At 36.2% G+C, this 19,456-nt stretch overlaps 1 protein-coding gene across 3 annotated transcripts in view; it reads left to right on the top strand.

Moving 5' to 3' along the window:
• lactbl1b (lactamase, beta-like 1b) overlaps nt 1–18,988 on the top strand; it is a 23,515-nt gene extending 4,527 nt beyond the window's left edge. Inside the window, exons 2-8 of one of the 3 annotated variants that reach the window (XM_007547014.2) lie at nt 1,562–1,637; nt 5,639–5,825; nt 8,581–8,687; nt 10,746–10,903; nt 15,250–15,497; nt 16,079–16,184; nt 16,947–18,988. In XM_007547014.2, the coding sequence (XP_007547076.1) occupies nt 1,578–1,637; nt 5,639–5,825; nt 8,581–8,687; nt 10,746–10,903; nt 15,250–15,497; nt 16,079–16,184; nt 16,947–17,925 (1,845 nt within the window). In that variant the 5' untranslated portion in view covers nt 1,562–1,577 and the 3' untranslated portion in view covers nt 17,926–18,988. Of the gene's footprint in view, nt 1–1,561; nt 1,638–5,053; nt 5,416–5,638; nt 5,826–8,580; nt 8,688–10,745; nt 10,904–15,249; nt 15,498–16,078; nt 16,185–16,946 lie in introns of those variants that run through there. The other 2 variants (XM_016668936.1, XM_007547015.2) reach the window with 2 other exon arrangements.
• Nucleotides 18,989–19,456: the final 468 nt, after the last annotated feature.

Raw genomic sequence — 19,456 nt, 5'->3', positions numbered from 1 at the left:
TGTCGACGAAGAAATAGATTTTTTATTTATTTTTTAACCAGGGAGTTAAGATGAATTGCAGTTCAATACTTTGACGAACAATGGACTCAGAACTAGCCAAGCTCTAAATTGTATGGACTGTTTCATGATTGATTTTAAAATTTAGTGTCTTTTCAGCACAGTTAGTCTCAGATGAAATTTAAATGCTCTTAAAATTGCATGTTAGTAAAGGTGAAGTCATTTAGGAATAATTAACCCTCAGCCACATCACCTTTCTTTAAAACAGAAATGTCAGGTCTTTCTGATTAATAATTAGTTCAAAGGCATTAAGGATGAGCTTACAACCACACACATCAAAAAAGCAGCAGTTTCTTGATGTATTTCTGACCTTTATAACAGGAATGGTAATCTCAACATGCAGCTGGTGTTGTTTATCTCTTCACCTTCCATGTAACTTGCATCATAAATGGTTTGTCAACTACTGTGGCATCTGAGCGAAAACTGTCTTTATACTAAAAGAGAAATTCTGCAACTCAGCTACCATTGGTAGATTAAAAATACATTGTTTCTGACAGTTTGTCAAAATGGCAGGGTTTTGTGACATAAAATGAAAACCATGATAAATACTATGTTTTTACCATATGATTTGACATTTGTATATTATAAATTTTAATTGAAATCTGACATTTATGTCTTTTCGGCATTAGTCTATTAATACATGTCATATCTGTAGTTATCCACTCTGTCTTGCAAAACTTTTCTAAATAGATAAGATTTGTGAATAAAATGTTGTCCCCAGCCCTTTTGAAGGGACTCCAATGATTTTCTATCACATTTATGTCTGAACGTTAGGCATTTCAAAACTAATTGTCTTGATATGAAGGAATATTTACTGGTTGGTGTACTTCCCAAGATTTGTAATTTTTTTTTTTTATCACAAAGCACCTTTTAAAAATACACAAATCTGTGGTTCTCAAATTGTAAAAAAAAAAAAGATAACCAAAGAAATTACATATATAATCTCAGCAGGGCATCAGATTATCTTAAGAAAGAAGTGCATAAGAATGTTTTAAAGCCCACTGTTGAAACTGACATGATGACATTTGGTACACATTATCTTCAAAGTGTTTTTGTGAATTCAGCTGTTGAGCAAAAAAAAAAAAAAAAGAGCCAGGGTGTGTTATGTGGTATTGTGTTCAGCAACAAAACCATCCGATCTGCAACTGCTTAACAAAAGATAAAAAATAAAAAAAAACACGCACCCTAATTAAAAGATAAAAAGGTTTTTTTGATTTGATTTTTTTTTGTTGTTTTTTTTGTTATAGTATTAGAAAACGCAGCAATCTCAAAAGCATTGTGTATAATTCATTGCTGAGTGTGGTAAACTGTTTGCTTGCTATTTTGGCAAATAGATGAGCTAATACTATCAAATAAATAACATTGCAAAAAAGAGTAAACATACAAAATGATGCAAAAGCATTGTGGCTAGCTTGCTCATTCATACCAGATAGGAATAAGAGCTTCCAAGCTTGTGCTGCTGGTGCTGATGACTGAAAAGCTGTTTTTGCCTTTCATCTAACAGCTTCTCCCTTTTCAAGATGGGTAAGGCGGGGAGTAAAGTTCTACAGCAAACCTCACTGGATGGGGTTCAAACACAGGTAAAAACCAACACTAAATGAACTTCATGTCCACACACAAATCCATACAATCCTCCACACAAACAGATGTACAACTTAAGTGGTAATGCACTAACTCTGCCTTAAGGTAAAGACACATTAAACCTCTGCAATGATTAGTGCTCTGGTAGTTGGAAGTGATGTTTTGGTAAAATGGGCCAGATGCTGCTCTCCCTGCGCAGATTACACAACCGGGATCAGAGTGCTTATTTTCACACGTCCTGCATCACACCAAGTCACTTAATAACCAACAACCAAGTGAGTGAGCACTGGACCCACTATTTCAGGCATTAAAAATTCAGTTATTTAGTAAACCAAGAAAATGGCCATTGATTGAACATAGGTGTATTAGGTTCTGGTAGCAAATGGCTAGAAATTGCAATTTATTATTTAAATTAAAAGCAGCCTTTTAGAGGTAAGCAAAGGGATGGTCCAACTCTCCAAAGGGTGTAAGTTGGTTTTGGGACCCTGTATCTCTACTAATAGCGTGGATTACTGCACTAAACAGTCTGACAATTAGATCATTTGCACACCTGCTATACACTCATTACATCTCTCACAGTGCTGTTTACATTGTATCCTATATGTATCCTAGTGGTACCACAAGTAACAAAAAAAAACTATACAGTGCATTTACAGTAAAAATATCATCTGGTTTATTATCTTTGGCACCAAAAAACTGCAACAGCAATGTTGAAAAATAATGTTCAGTGCAAATAGAGCAGACAAAATAACTTGGAAACATAAAAGTAGAATTACACAAAATAAGACTAAATTTAAACAATAAAATATCAAGGAAATACTGAATTAGTGTAAATGAGCAATTACAATTACTCTTTCAGTACTGCTCCTATGTGGGCCTAACCGTACTGTCCCTGTTTGTAGGACTTGCGGAAAAATAATTTGCTGTAAAAACAAAAGAAAAAGCATCCATAATTCATGAATAAGTCAGCGAGCTCCACTTGACTTTTTTTCCCCATTGACTATCTGTAGGCATAGTGATAATGAAAACTTCAATCATCATGCCTTTTAAAGAAGGAAAAGTTCTCTTTAAAAGCAAGTGGTCCTCTGATTTTCTGCTAACTTACCAGGTAGATCAACAGTAGTTGCAGATAGAGGAAACAGTGGGCACAGAGGATGGGGGTATCAGACTAAGCTCTGCAGAGTATGGAAATGGACCTAAGACGAAATACATACACACATATTCATGACACACTTTGTTTGAATTATTTTGTATTAGGTGTAATTCTTATGGCCAAGAATTTAATGTATACTAGGTCAGTCTTTCTCTCACCTTCTACATTGCCCACAGAATGTGAAGAGGTTTAACACTATATTCTGTGACTGCCGTATATTGTGGCACTAGGAGGCACTGTTGCAGTTTTATACCGTACTTTGTCACACATTTGTCTGTAAAATAAGTTACAGAGCTATTACAGCATTTCTGGAACAGTTGTTGAACGAATAATAAATCTTGACTTTTCATTCTCAAGACAAAGGAAAGAGTTAACAGAAACAGTCTGTCAAGTAGAACAACCAGCAAATATCAACCAGGATAACTCTGGATGCACAGATCAGTTGGGATAATCTGTTTGTTGTGACACTTTAAACATGACCTTTATTGAAGGGGGTCAAGTGGAAAGTCTTTTTAAAAGAAGCCTACAAACTCTAGTTTAAATTTTGCAACACAAATTGTGGAACAGGATGCTTTGGTTAGTTCAGACAAAAACTAAACTCTCTGCAGCTACACAGTCTTGTTGCAGTTTAGATGACACTTTGATGGAAAATGTTTTGAAGAGAGAAAAACTCCACAACAAACTGAAAACAAAACAAAATTAAAAAAAATAAAAAAAAACATCCCAGCGGTGATATGTGGTATTGATGGAAAGACTGAGCTTTACATAAGAAAATTGTGGAAGAAAGTCTGTTAGATGCTGCATAAAATATGAAATTGGAGCACAATTTTACCTTCCCCAAACATTTTTTTTGGGTTAGATTGATCTTGTCAAAATCCACACCTAAATCCAACTGAGAATCTATAGCAAGTTTTGATTATAGTTTTCAAACGATCCAAATGTGTCTAAGTTTGAGTGATTTTGCAAAGAAGAGTGAACAAGCAAGTCTCTAGATGCGCAAAGATTCCCTAAAGGAGGTGTAAAGAGTACTTGGGTAGGTTATAATGTACATGCATTCCCTATTTATAAGAGTTTTGTTTGTAAAAATTACAAAAAAAATAACAAACGAAAAGACAACCTTTGCATACATTTCCTTTCACCATACAGCAATACTCTATTTTATACTGGACTACCACATAAATTATGAATAAAACACATAAATGGTTTTTGTTGTCATATGGAGAAAACAATGTTTCAGGGATGGGTACTTTCACAGGGTGCAGCATGTGAAACACAAACACAGATTTATGGTGACCTATCAATTTTCATCGAGGTAGCATTAGGCAAATGAATTTCCACTCCATGCTGACTTACCAGTCAATATTTACTGCTGGGGTGTTTCGGGAAGTCGACTTTCTCGGGGTAAATCTGATAGTTTGACTGATGAAAGACTGGTCTCTGGAACTGGACTGAAACCAAAACAAGGTCATCTGGCACCAATGTCACAAATGATTTGCAAATATATAAAAAAGTTGGAGAAAGTTTAGCTACATTCAGTTTCTCAGCACAAAGCAAGTAAAGCATCCTACTTTCACTACTGCTAGTGAGAGTAGGATAGATCTTGGAACACCATTTTCTTTGAAAATACCTGAACAAGGAAGTATTTACAATTTGCTCTTTCTGAAACAATATTTAAAGCTTTTGGTGCACAAATAAATAGTTGCACATAATCCAAAGTGCATTTATGGATATGAAAAACATCTTACACATTGGTGTGTAAGATGTCTTAGTCTTATTAAGGCTGCAAATAAAAAGTAAACAGTAAATACAATTATTTATAGGCTACTCATATTTTTTACTTGAAACTTTTCTCCCTCAGATGAGATAAAACAAAACAAAACAAAACAATGAAATTAAGTAATGAATCATATTCAGTTGAAAATCCATCACAGATATATCATAAAATTACAATGGCGAATCAAACCATAACATGTTATTAGAATATTGTAGCTGTGGAACAGTTTGCATGGTAGTTACAGCTGTCAGTGACAGCCTTTAAGAATTGAAGCACATGTTTTCTTTAGTCATTTTCTGAATTCCCTCTGGGTTCCCAAATTGCATAATCCAGCTGACCTCATTTTGTTGAAGCCAAGTGATTGTACTTTTCAGAATATGCTTCAGCAAACAGGTTCATCCTGACACCCCCATCAAAACTCACACTGGCCTGAGTGGTTACCATCTCAGCTGAAGTTACTGTTGGGTTCCACAAGGCAAAGCTTGACTAGAGTGAATTGATTCATGGGGATTAGAGATTAAGACTTCCCCGGCCGCTTTGGTGGAGTAAATCTGGGGATTATGATGTCAACAGCCTATGGACGCTAGAGAGGAAATTGAATTGTGAGGAACGGCAGCGGCTATGGTGCAGGATTACAGCGTAGTTAGTAAAAATCAGAGATGAGAGTCCATGTCTGTGCCTTTCTCTTGCTCAGAAAAACCTCCATGGGAAACCATTTACTGCCTTCCGACAGTAGAAATTGCGAACATGACAGGGATGACTGAGTGAAAATTTCTGATGTTATTTGAGGGTTAAGAAGATTTCTCTCTGTGGTAATCCTGCTCTGGTCTGGCCTCCGAAGCATCAGGTGGTGAGTTCTACTAAGTCCAACAGGAACTACTTTCATTTAACAGTCTGACAAGAATATCTGATAACTTTTACACCTGAATCCTCAGGGAGCAAAGCATCTTGTTGAAGGCTAAAAACTGCAGATAGATAAAGCTCTGTTAATGGCTGAAGATTAAAAAAAAAAAAGTCACACATTCGGAGCTAACGTGTTGTTCTGTATCTGCTTTTTCTTTCTGTTCTGTAAGACAACTCCAGTTGTGGCTACTCCTCCCGCTCCCTCAGCACTTCCCAGTGTTACATTCGAAGGACTCTCAAAAACCAAGAAGATGAAGGTGAAGTTGGCCCATTTGGGTTTGCTCTTCTTCCTCCTTCTGTCTCTTGTGATGACAGGCTGTTTCCTTTGGCAATATCAGCTGCCAAAACTTAAGCCAGGTAAGAGCTACAGTCATGGTGTTAGGTAATGGGTATTTAATGTGAAGCTTTGTTCACTCAAATATTTGTCATTAATGTTTTAAAGTGGATCAGCTTCATATTGAATGTATTCTAAATGGATTGTTAGGATTTTTATCATTTTTTATGGTACCTTAAAAGGTTTTTAACGAGGTACCTAGGACTTCACAAGTTTAATATTTACATTAGTAGGTTACATACATATAGTAGTATTAGTTATTAAAAATGTGATGGAGGATATTAGTTTCCTGCAATGTCATTCAATTTTGTTTCAGTTACTTGCTAAATTATTACTGATGTTAATTTATGATGTTTTGTAACGCAATAAAGTAACCATACAGCTTGACTAATTATTGCTTGACTTGTTAACAACAATTAGTAACTTATTATTAAGTTAGTCTGCATTTAAACTGAAATAAAGTATAAATTTACCTCACATATTTTAGTGATACGCTTACTTTTGTAAGGTTAAACCTCTAAACTACTCATGAGTTTTGGGGTCACCTGGTTTCTCAGCAAAAGTTTTTTGCTACTCAAACCCACACAAACATTCTTAAAATTGGGGGTATTTAGAGCATGAAGGTCAGGCTTCATTTTTTTTCTTTACTTTTGTTTTAGTTTCCTGGCTCAAATAAAAATTTTAAGCAAGTTCTATAATTAAGTGTTTGAAACTTTGCTAAGCAACATTTTGACAATGTGACATTCCTCAGAAGTCATGAAGCCAATTTTCATTCTTGACCTTGAAAGGCTACCCATTTTATATTCTTTTGAAAATATGTTATTTTCAGACCTTGTGCTGTGCCACAAGGTCTGAAACGTACAATATTTTTGCTTTTTATCATGCATCTTTTGTGAGTGCTTGATTGAAAGATAAGACAACAGGCTGTGAAACTGGCGTTAAATGTCAGGATCTTTACATTCTTTAAAAGTGGAAAAGTGGATGGCAGCATTTTAAACAAAGGCAGAAACTGAAACATGTAAACAACCTGCAGACGACCAGATTAAATAAAAAGGTAAAGGTTTATCTATAAAGACATGAAGTCAGAAAACATTATAAAGTTTATTTATTATTTGGTTCCAAATGAACAAACATTTGATGGGGTAAGTCTATGATTTCAATACATTTGCTTTTCTTTAGTTGGAATGATAAAAGATGAGACTTTATAATTATCTTATCAGTAATTGACACGCAAGCATTTTACTTATTATCAGTTCTTTTTGTAAAATTATTATCAAAAATCTATGTGAAACTGGCTTAGTTCATTAACACAGAGCTGCAAAGCAGAACTAACAAAGGTCATCCACTTAACTCAATAAATTAAAGAAACATTCTCAAGTTGTTTCTTTTATTCACAATTCCATCTATAGTTTTGTTGCTCATCTAAATGTATCTCAGTTGATAATTAATAGAAACAAATCTGTAAAAAAAATCTGTAAAAAAATCTGAAAAACTGTGTCAAAAGGCTAGATTTCTAAGTCAAAGGTGCACAAGATTTAGCATTTCTGATTTTCATTTTTCATTCTATGTTGAAAGTTTAAGTAAACATGAAAACTTTAGTTTATACAGCATTGCTGTTTTATGTCTTTACTTCTAATAGGTCTAAGAGTAGCTGATAAGAATTAGTTTTTAAATGTATAAAGTAAAGGTAAAGCAAAGTAATTTTATTTATTTAGCAAATTTCCAGCAACAAGTCAATTCAAAGTGCTTAGCTAACTATAACAAATTAACTTCTTATTTCAAGTGAAAATAACAATAAATACTCATGTAACACTATTGAATTATGTAGTATGTATTATCTAAATCCTAAATAATTAAGTAATATTTAGTCTTGTTACTTCAGACATAAATTCTCAAGAACCAAAACTTTTTGCCTCCTGTCATTGTTTGATTCTCAATTGTTTCTTATTCTAACTAAAATACATGTTATTAAAATATGTTAATATTTTAAACTACACAAGATTAGTGCCATCAGTGAAACTGGGCACAGTTTATAGCCTAATAATAGCCTAATATTCCACATAAAGATTTTAAATCACTACAACAATTATCAAAGTTGTACATTACTTTGTTTGTGAAGACCAAATAACAGGTTCAAAATTGGGATATGCAGTAAATAATTCATCATCAAGAATGTATTTTAATTTACACAACATTTAAATATGTAAATACTAAAACTGTTACACTACATTTTTGTTATTATATCACCTTACCAGGCTTTAAGTTATGCAACTCTTCAACAAAAGTATAAAAACACAAAAACACCCTATTTTTTAACGTATTGTCACGTGTATGTATAAGATTAGAAATCTCACTAAAAGAAAGCACTGTCTTACACTGGAAGATGAGGATTTTTGTTCAAAAACTTTATTTTATTATTTTTTTGTGATGTGAGTTTACAATATCAGGTAGATAGGTGGCCAGAGGCTACAGTGATATGTGCTGAATTATCAGTGTTAAGAGCAAAAGCAGGTCACATCTTCTTTCATCAGGGAGTTGCATAGAGCACATCGTGTCTAAATGTACCTTGTAAGATCAAGAGGATTCGTTAGAAAGCAGAGATAATTAAATGAAACGCTCAGTCATCCAATTAAACCCCATCATCCCCACCATTGCGCCCTGGGCACTGTATTCTATCAAATATCAAGTGGGATTTACATATAACAAACCTGTCTCCCAGTAGGCTTTATCTGACATTTATTTTTCCCTCTCTTTCCTCCTTTCTCATCCATCAATCAGATGAAGAGATGGGTCGTAATGCCAATTCAGAGATGATGTGTCCCCGCTTTCCTGAGCCGCTCCCTTTGGAGCATCCTATCCCCAGTCTGAAAGAAGCCCTGGAAAAGGTCAGAAAAGTTAACCACGCAAGGACAGTTTGCAGTTATTTCACCATCATGCTCACTCAAAAATGAGTAAACTGAGAGGCTGCATGGATAATCCTTCACACCAAATGTTGTTTTATTCCACAGAAGGAGATTAAAGAAACAGCAAATGGAAAAAAAAATCAGTTCATTGGAGCAAAAGGTTGCGTTGTGGGCTGCAGAAAGAAGCACTTTAACATCTGATGACAGAATAAAGTACATGCACATTAGTAGTAAAAGCTTAACTGCATTAAGTAAAGGAGCAGACAAACATTGTCATCACATTTGTCCTTGTGTGTTAAATCTCAGCAGCCATTTAATATTTGAATTTGAATTGTACCTTTTCAATCTGTAAGAAGTGTTAATTTTAATTTGCTTATTTTTCCACAGACATACTTAGAGTCTTACCTAAAACATTTTATGATTTACAAGTTTTTTGTTTCATTACCTAACATGCATCCTAAAGCAAAAAGTAGCTAATATTTTATTGATAATGTTTTTGTTGTTTGTTTGTTTTGCTTTACAAAATAAAGCAAAACATTGTTTGGATCAACCTTCCTCTCCACATCTCTTCAGAGCATTGAACATAATCAAGTTTTAATCAATCGATCAAGTTTATTTCTATAGCACATTTCAGGAACAAGGCCCTTCAAAGTGCTTTACATCATAAAAACACAAAAATATTGTCATAGAAGATACCACACAGTCAACAATTGTAAAGTTTATATGCACTTACATTTTGCAAGTGCGTATAAGAATCCTTTTGGAATGATGGGAAGCCTAGCATGAGGTCAGACAATTAAATTAGCTCTTGTTGGAATTGGGTTTATTGGATTAGGAGTTTTTAATGAACAAAAAGTTGGGCATTATTTAATTTACTTGGAGCATTCATTTTATTAAGTGATGCAACATATAGCACTAGCCAGCAGACTCAATCCTCTACTTCCGGTTTTCATTGGTTAGACGTCATATGGGCATGACTGATTTGATAACAGCCAAACAAATTAGGATAATTAAATCTATATCAGGCACCAATAGTTTTAGAGTCAAAATGATTCACAGAGTGGAAAACGGCTTCTGAGAGGGAGGATCTTGTGCAGTGATAGTGATGTTTTTGTGCACGTGGCTGAGAGAGAGTTGTTGAATTTATTTGCAAGGATTTTCATTCTGACTACAAAATACAACAATGCCACACATTTAAGAATCTTCTTCCATCTCCACAAGCTCCATAACTCACTTAGACATGTTCTAATTGGAGCAAATCTGGAAAACCTCCTTCACTGTCAAGGCAATACCGATGCTGCCAAGCTAAATAAATCATGACTATTTTCTGTTCATTAGATAATTTACTACATTTTTTCAAAAAGGAACAGGTAGGAGATACAAGATCTCATGATTTCTAGTACCAACCTCTGTATGTAAGAGACATATGATTTCTGTTTTAGCAAATGTCCTTGACCTTGTCACAAGACAAAGGAGGTTTTTGTGCAAATTTCCTATGAAACATCACTGTGAAAGCTGAATTTAGATCCCAATTCAGTTAAGCAACAATCAAGTTCTTGTCTAACCTTTGAAACTCTACCTTTAAAGAGCTCTAACAAAATGCATGACATTCCATTATACTACAAGTTACTCACTTTTTTGACCAGGCAAGACATCAAACGACGTCAAACCTGATGAATTTATTCCTGTTTGCTTTCATCAACCTCTCCTATGTCCCATTCACAACTCTGATATTCTGCCCCTGTGATAATGAACCACCAAAAACTTACTGTGGAAGTTTAATGCATGTTCAAATCTCTCACAGTCTAACAGGCACAATAGGAGGGAATCTCACCAAGACACTATAAATAGCATCAATATGAGTGATTTCATGCAGTTGCGGGGCCTCAGCCTGGTGTGCTGCCATGCTCACCATAAAGTGAGAGACATTTAATTGAAATGAATACTATTACCAAAGGAAACAGGGAAATTGATTTTCAGTCCAGATGTATATTCAGTTATTTTGTAAAAATATTTATAAACTGATTTTCTTTGTTACAGGTGGATGTTTTGTTTCGCCAAAGCATCAACCCCATCAGCCTTCCTGCTCTGTCTGCCATTGTGATCTTAAACGATACAGTTTTGTGGACTGGCAACTTTGGAAAGAGGAATGCCAGTGATCCTCTGTCAGGCCCACCCAGTGAATACACAATCTACAGGTTGGTTCTGCATGGAAACACAACTTACAATATTTCTACTTTTAAGAACCTTATTTTTCTGTTAAATGTATAACGTGTATACTTATATTGTGATGATTGCTCTAAATACTGACATTTCACTTGTCAGTAATCCTTCCTATTTAAGGGCCAATAGGGCTAATTAAAGAGCATTAAGTCCAAAACACAAATATAAATTAACCACACTTTAAGAAGGAATTAAAATAAAATGTGTTTATAAAAGCAGAACAAACGATTGATTCAACTTGCAGTTTAATTAAAAGGTGCCCGAGGGTGCTGTCTAATCAGTAAAATAACAAAACATAATATGTCCTGCCTAATAAAAAAAATAGTTTAAATCTTACATAACAGAAAAGGAAAAAGTAAATCTTTTTATTTATTTATTTATTTTTAATGGTCTGCACCACAGTGATCTTTTTAAAATACACAGGAAAATGTTATCTCGTGTTCGCCCCAGATGAGTTGTTCCCTCTCCAGAGCAATCAATACCCATTATTCAAGCAGCAAAGAAGTGATCTGCCCACAGCTGCCCCAAAAGGCAATTCAGCATGTGCATTCAGGTCTCTTTGTAGTTCAACCATATTGGTTTCTATTGTGTTAACAAAACTCTGACGGGCACAATGCTTGATAAAAACTGCAATTTTGGAGACTTTGGAGGCTGAGTCAGTGGCTAAGGCCATGAGCAGGTCTTACACAACACTGTCCTGACAAAGGGCCATGGCTTGGTCTGCAGTGAATTGTTTAGATGTTATGTTTCTCTCCCAGCAGCGTCCTTATTAACATGTCTTCCTTAGAAAGTTGTAAATGTCTTCACTGACATTGCATTGAGTAAACAGAGTATGTAGAATAGAGCAGTGCTATACCTAATTGTTCTGTGTTGCTGCAAACTATCAGTCAAATTGTGTCTCATGGTAACATCATAATATGTCGATACTATTTCAAAATTTCTTTGATCAGAACGTTTAAGAGTTGAAACTTAAATCAGAACCACTTTCAACACTCCTGCATTAAACAGACATAACAGATTCTATTATTTATGTCTTGTGCTTCCCTGAGATGAGAAGCTCGATCTCTAAGGTTAAGTATGGCCACCATATGGAAGAAGTTAATTATCAGTAACTAAAAGAATGAGTTCTTATTCTTCTGGTAATGATCCACATCTCATGACCAGAGGTGAGCCTAAATGGATGACAAAATGGATCAAATATCAAGAGCTTTTCTTTTTTGCTCTACTCTTTCGTCACCATGACAGCTCAGAGAAATGGCCAGATTGCAGCAGAAGAGGCCCCAATTTGTCTTTTCATCTCCCTCTCCTTACTGCAAAAGCCCATGAGCAAGAAACCAAAATATCTGAACACCTCATGTTGAGGCACAGACATGTGAAGAGACGTTTCATTAAAAACGAAATAAATAAATACTGTTATTAAGAACTGATTGGTAAATGCTCCATCAGATAAATAAAAGTATGCAGGAAATAAAAGCAGAATAAATGATGGGGAGCTTATTTTGTTAATCCAAGTTTATTTATTTATCCTTGCCAGTTGTGGTACCAAGGTATTTATCCCTAAAGGAATTTGTTCCCCCAGCATCAGAATGACAGGAGTCGTGTGGGCACAATAGGCCTTGGTTTCCCTTGCTATGTTCATGTGCTCTTGTTTTGAAATGTGTAGTATTTGTTGCCTCGACTGGGTTGTGTTGATTTGGTTGTGAAGAAGATCCTTTGATAAAACAGAGAGAAGACCTGTTCTCCAAAGATATTCCTTCTCTTTCAAACCATTACAGCTTGCACTTTACACCCTCTTGCAGATGTGTTGAAGTTTTCTTTCTCTAGACTCAGATTACAAAAGAAGAGGCCCCAATTTTTCTTCTCATCTCCCACTCCATACTGCCACAGCTTGTGAGCAAGAAACCAAAATATCTGAACACTGAACACTGAAAACCCCCATCTAAATATAAGAACGTAAAAAAAAAGAAAGAACCTGAAATAAAACAAAGCTTAAAAAGCTTTTGTTCATGAAATATGTACAACAGCTTTACAAAATGAAAGCTTGGTATAAACTTTTGTTTAGACCTGACTGCCAAATCCTCCAATGGATGCTGAAGGTCATGCTTTGAAGATGCTAACAGAACAAGAGCATCTACAAATCAAAGATGAAAGCCTGATGTCCCCCTACCAGACACTCCTCCTCTCCTTGACTTGAGATCCAGTACTTCGATTCCACAAACAGTAACAGAGACAAGGAACAGACCTGACAGTGTCAAACTCATACTATCAACAAGCTTTGTGCCTTGAGTGTGGACAAGGTGCTTGCTTGGATATGCGAGGATGAAAACAGTTATTATAATTATACATTTTTGTGTAGCGTGAAACACATTTTTGCTTTCAGTGTATTTACAGGCATGGTCAAAATTGTTGGTGCCTCTCTGTTGATGACCGAAAACTCACAAAGTTCACCTCAATAACTTAAAACTGCACAAAAGTAATAGCAAAACAAAATGACAGAAAATAAACACAATGGAAATCAGACAATGCCTTTGACATGTGGTTCAACAGAATCATTTTTGAAAATAAACTGCCATACATGTTTACATATCCTCATATCATCAAAAGCTAATAGTGCTTTTTGTGAATTCCTGACTTTGGCTCTAGTTTAGACACAGGACGTTGAGTACATCTTTTTAAGTCAGAGAGTGGCGCTTTGAGCTAAAACCTAAGATTATGCTGTTTACAGGCCTAGAATAAGCTCTTCCCTAGGCTGTCAGGATGATACAGATGTTTCCCTGGAGACCTGCTTGATTCTGTATGCTTTATTTATTGTGTAGCACTGGCTATGTGATGAAAAGGGTTCCATACAAAATATCTTTTCCAACTGCAAAAGAACATAAACACAACTGAAGATGTGTGAGAAATGTCTTTAAACCTCTTAGGGAGCAAATGAGGTACAACATCAAACAACTTCAGAAAGAAAACTTTTAAAATCAATACAGATGAAGTTGAGTTATACTGACAGAAAATCCCCATGCTAAGACCATTCTTCAGCATGACAACGTGATAGTTTAATCTCTCACTCCTTGAAAGATCAATCCAATATCTCAAACTCTTCAGCTATATTTCCAGCTACTGTCTGAAGAAAAACAGTTTCAATCTAAATAACCCACAAACATGATAACAGTTTATTTAAAAGAATTTACATTAAACAAGAACATTCTTCAAGAAGTTGCTTTTATACTGTATAAAATTTTGCTGCTTCTGTTTAGAAATAGGAGTAGAAGAATGCTAAAGAGATTATTGACCCCCTCGTATTACGCACACACACTAAATTGGAGGACAATTTAAAGAGAATGAAGACCTTCTTCACTGCACACTGGTCCTTGGCACAGATCGATTCAAACCAAAGCACATCCCAGTGTGTGAAATGGGACCCAATTAACCCTTTAAAAAAAACACAACATTTAAAAGTAGAAAAAGATTTATCAGTACACCTTCTGTCTAAATCATTCACACATTTTCCTGAAAGGACTGATGATCAGTTTAAACAGTTTTCCACTAAACGCCAGCTGTGCCTTTTGTCACAGCTGGCGTTTTGCTCCATACATGGTTGCCTAGGCAATGTTTTTCTAAATGTGAAGTTGCAGCTATAAAAGTAAAGAAAAGCAGAAAAGAATGTGAGGAAAGAGCTGCTAGGCATTTTAAAGTTTTTGTTGTTTTTATTCATTTGAGTTTTGAATAAACATTTTCATTAAATGCAATATTTAGTTTGTGTGTGGTTGTGAAAGCCCAAATATCATCAACAGTTTAGTTTCTGTTCTTTATTTATTACATTACTCTTCAGAAAAGTTCATACAAAATTACCGTAACTTTGTTTTGATTCAGTGCCAATGAAGCAGGTCCACTGAGAAAGACTCAGAAAAAAAGGATGAGAGACATTTTGCAGTACGTGTGTAAAACATCCAGAAAGGGGGACAAAAGCTGAATGAATGTAGCTCTCACCGCAAAACGTGTTAACCATTTTCTACATATGACATATAACACCACATTAATTATTGAACATGTTTTTAAAAAATGTATTTACCTAATAAAAAGAGTTTGGATGTTCAATATATTACTCTTGGAAGACACTGTATCAGTTCAATGTTTAGATTTTGCCCATTATCTTTAGACGTTTCTCACATCTATACAGTCAGGCCATTCAGGTCAGTACATGTGGCCTCAATTCAAAAACAGCACAAAAAAATTTGAGTAAATACAATCTATGGATTAGTGCTAGAAAGGGCTCTTCTACATTAGATTTAAAACCAATCACTATGTCGTCTTGTCTGTCTTTCAGAATTGCCAGCTTGTCGAAGATTTTCCCAACGCTGATGCTCTACAAACTGTGGGAGGATGGAAAGATTGCCTCCTTAGATGATCCACTGGAAAAATATGTAGAAAATTTCACGATAAAAAACCCCCTGGGGAAAACACGAGACTCTGAGTTAAAATACGTGACGGATGGCCTAATATTTCTAGACAGTGGAGAGGTACAAATTCGCTCCTCCTCTGTCACCCTGCGCAGGATGGCAAGCCAGCTCTCAGGTTTGTGGATTCAGCAGATTATAAAAAACAAAAACATGACAACAAGAAAACTGCTTTCGTGTGAAACAAAACTGCTGCTTGTGTATTTTCCAAATACCACTTTGCCATTTTTCAGCAACCATGCCGCTTCTTGTCCTCAGAAAGGCAAAGCATATGATGTTTTTCAGCAAACTAGAATTGCCCTGGTTGTGCATGAAGAGTCACATTTTTGGTCTTTTCAGGTCTTTTCAGCTTGTGATACTTCAGGTAATTGAGTTAATCTGAAAAAAAAAAAATCAGGAAAAAAATAAAGTAGCGCATGTCTCTGAGTATCATTACGTGCCTTAGTTTGCCATCAAAGAATCAGGGGTGAACATAATAATCACGTTCAGAGAACTATATGGTTGTCTCATAACACTGAAGTGCTGTTTTAAGACAAGTGAAACAAACACTCTGATGTAATAAGAGTGATTTTGGAAAATCACTGCAAGAAGATGGAAACCGTGCCTAATGCCTGGAAATACATGTTTTTCTTTGCTACTATCAACCAGTAGTTTGGTTGTTTTCTTCAATCCCATGCTGCTTTGTTTGTTCTGCTTCAGGTCTGCCCAGGAGGCTGAGGGCTACAAATTTACTCTGGAAAGGCAAAACGCAATCAGCAATCAATCTGTTACAAGATGATGTTCTTGTTGCAGATCCAGGAACCAAGTAAGGCTTGTTTCATTGTTCAGAGTGAAACGTTGCTAACTCTTATGTCTCTGACCTGCGGTTCTAATTCACATACTAACACAAATTAATTCTTAAAATTTGAATTCTTTAATTTGCTGCACAGTGGATAAGTGCAGGGATACTTCCATCCATCCATCCATCCATTTTCTTTACACCCTTGTCCCTCAGTGGGGTCAGGAGGGTTGCTGGTGCCTATCTCCAGCTGACGTTCCGGGCGAGAGGCGGGGTACACCCTGGACAGGTCGCCAGTCTGTCGCAGGACAACAGAGACACACAACCATGCACACACACATTCATACCTAGGGACAATTTGGAGAGGCCAATTAACCTGACATGTTTTTGGACTATGGGAGGAAACCGGAGTTCCCGTAGAAAACCCACACATGCACAGGGAGAACATGCAAACTCCATGCAAAAAGACCGGGGCCGGGAATCGGACCCAGAACCTTCTTGCTGCAAGGCAACAGCTCTACCAACTGCGCCACTGTGCAGCCTTGCAGGGATACTTGTGTAAAGAAATTCTTCAGTTGTTGTCAACAGAAAAATTGTATCTCAGTTGGTCATGATTAAATCTCCAACTGGGAAATGTATCTGAAACCAGGACAAATCTGCTTTGACATATCATGTCTAGCATAACACAATCCATTCTGTGGATTTCATTTTTCTTTTACAGAAAGTGTTTAATTGCTTCAGTTCTTTTCAAAGCACTTCTAAATTTACTTGGTTTGCTTCCTTTGCTAGGTGTCACTACAGTAACCTCGCATTCTCTCTACTCGCTCATGTGATGTCTGAAAGAGTGGTTGGAGTTGACTACCAACGATGGGTCACAGAAAACATCTTGGATCGATTAGGAATGGAAGACACCAGTTTTGAACTGACCCCTGGGTTACAGAGCCAGTTTGCTGTGGGAGTTTACTCAAACGGAAAGCCTGCTCCTCTCTATGATCTCGGCTGGTACCGACCTTCAGGTCAGATGTTCTCCACCCCTGCAGACATGGCCAAACTTGCCATGGTGCTGCTGGGGGCCTACCACCGTAAGCTGCTGGAGCCTGATTCTCTGAAGATCATGTTGAACCCACTCTTTAGGTGTGATAAGGATTACTTTGCAAACCGTACTGGGACCCCTTGGGAGGTGAATGACCTCATGGGCTACGAGATGTTGAGGAAAGATGGTGATCTGGACGGCTACTCAGCCACGTTCTCCCTGGTTCCCAGGCTGAAGCTCGGCCTGGTAATCCTAATGGCGGGCAGCAGGCCTCAGAAGCAGGATGTGGTCACAAAGGCCTACAGCTACATTGTTCCAGCAATAGAGAAAGCCTTTAGGGAAGCCAAAAAGATTCTTGTTGCTTCCCCAAATCCAGAGCCTTACATTGGGTTTTTCACATACAGCAACATCACTTTCTATGAGATCAAAGTGGGACCTGATGGAGTTCTGATCATGCAGCAGTTTGGACCTCAGATCGAAGAGCTGATTCCAGAGAAGTACAGGACAATAAAGCTTAACTACTTAGTTGAGCGGGTTTTCAGAGTTGTGTTTGATAAAGAGTACCCTTGTGTTTTGAGAGTGGGCAAGGCTTCAGTCTCGTTGGAAGCCCAAGATGGCCAGCTGTTTAACTTTTATGTCTTTAATAATCAGGGCTTGTCCCCAGGCTTTGATGCACCAGGGCTAAACACATACAATGTGGTGCGAATAGCCCGCAGGCCAACCTTCACCAGCTGAGGAGCAGCAAGTGTTTTTTGCCCTAAGGATGATGTGAAGGAAGGCATGCAACAGTGAAAGACTCACCTGAAATCAGAGGGGACGCCATTAGTATTGTTTTGAAAAGAACTCTTGAATGAGAACACATAAGAAAGACAAGTACTTTGCACATATTTTTTTTGCTGGGTGATGTACATGAATGTCATTCTCACACAGGCCCTTTATCACACATCTGAGCTAAATATTGACTCTGCGGCAATTCAGTGCGTTTGCTCGCCCTGCCTTCTTCTGTTAATGTTTCTAGAGAAAACAGTAGAACAACACTTTTTGTGGTCAGTCATATAACAATTTAACATATGTTCACTTCTTCAAGCAGGATTATCAGTAAACAAGATATTTGGCTCATCCATTTTCAATCTGTCTTATTGGAACTGGTAAACATTTCCAAAGTTTTAAAGCAGCTTAAACAATAGCTAAAAACAATGCAGTCTGATTTAACATACAGAATGTACAGAAAGTGCAAAGGCTTGCAAAGGCTGCAGCTTCCTGTTATCTTGCTGTAGCTGCAATAGCGACTTAATTCAATAACTTTACACAAACAATAGAAAATAACACTGTTGTTCATATGGATAGAAGAGGACAAAAATAACTAAAATTGCATGTGAATCCATAGTTCCTATAAAGGCTGAGGTTGACACTGCAGCACAGCAAAGTGGCTGTTTAAAACCCCATCCAGTAATTGATCAGAAGGTCATTATTATTTGTGATGGATTCCATATGCTTTGTCCTACAACAAATGATTTGGCCAGTCATTATTATAGAGAGTGTTTTCAGTTTTCAGTAAGTGTTTTCCACTTTGTTGTTGCTGAGAATGCACCTTTGTTTTCCTGTGATGCTGGTTTAAATTTGGGTCATAATATTACCATATTTGGTTTTTATCAAACCTCACCATATATTATGTATTTTTTTATATTCTCTTCTTGAAGATAACTATTGCCATAATGTCAGAAAAAAAACATTCTGTGTAATGTGAAGTCAATAGCAGTGTTAAAGAGGAATGAAATAAAATACTGTAAATAAAAAAAACAAGGTGTCAACATATTGTTCCTGCACAAGCCAGCATTAGTCATGCAGCACCATTAGCTTCTACAGAACATTAAAAAAGTGCCAAAAATAATATGTAAGTTATTGCTTTGAAGTTGTGGTATTATTTTTGATACACTCTATGTAAGAAATATGCATAATCTCATTAGAAACATATGTTTTAAAACATTGAATTTATGACTTTGCCTGCAAATGTGATGGCTTTCTGGTGACCCAAGCCAAGACAATCAGCACTAGATCAAGTCAAGCAGATTTTAGCAAATCAATCAATGTTACGTTGACGATGCAGCAAAACTGTAAGCAGCCAACTGATTAAAGGGGATATTTAAGATTATTTTAAAAGATAGAAAAATATTATTTGAGGTAAAATGATACATATGGTCACAGTATTAGATTTCTAAATACCAAGAAATAGTTTTAGTTTAAAATTTAAAAGGACTCTATTTTT

Source organism: Poecilia formosa, unplaced genomic scaffold (assembly GCF_000485575.1).
Source record: "Poecilia formosa unplaced genomic scaffold, Poecilia_formosa-5.1.2 Scaffold18, whole genome shotgun sequence".
Taxonomy (NCBI): domain Eukaryota; kingdom Metazoa; phylum Chordata; class Actinopteri; order Cyprinodontiformes; family Poeciliidae; genus Poecilia; species Poecilia formosa.
The sequence above is the reverse complement of the archived record's forward strand: the minus strand, read 5'-3'. Positions and strand labels throughout refer to the sequence as shown.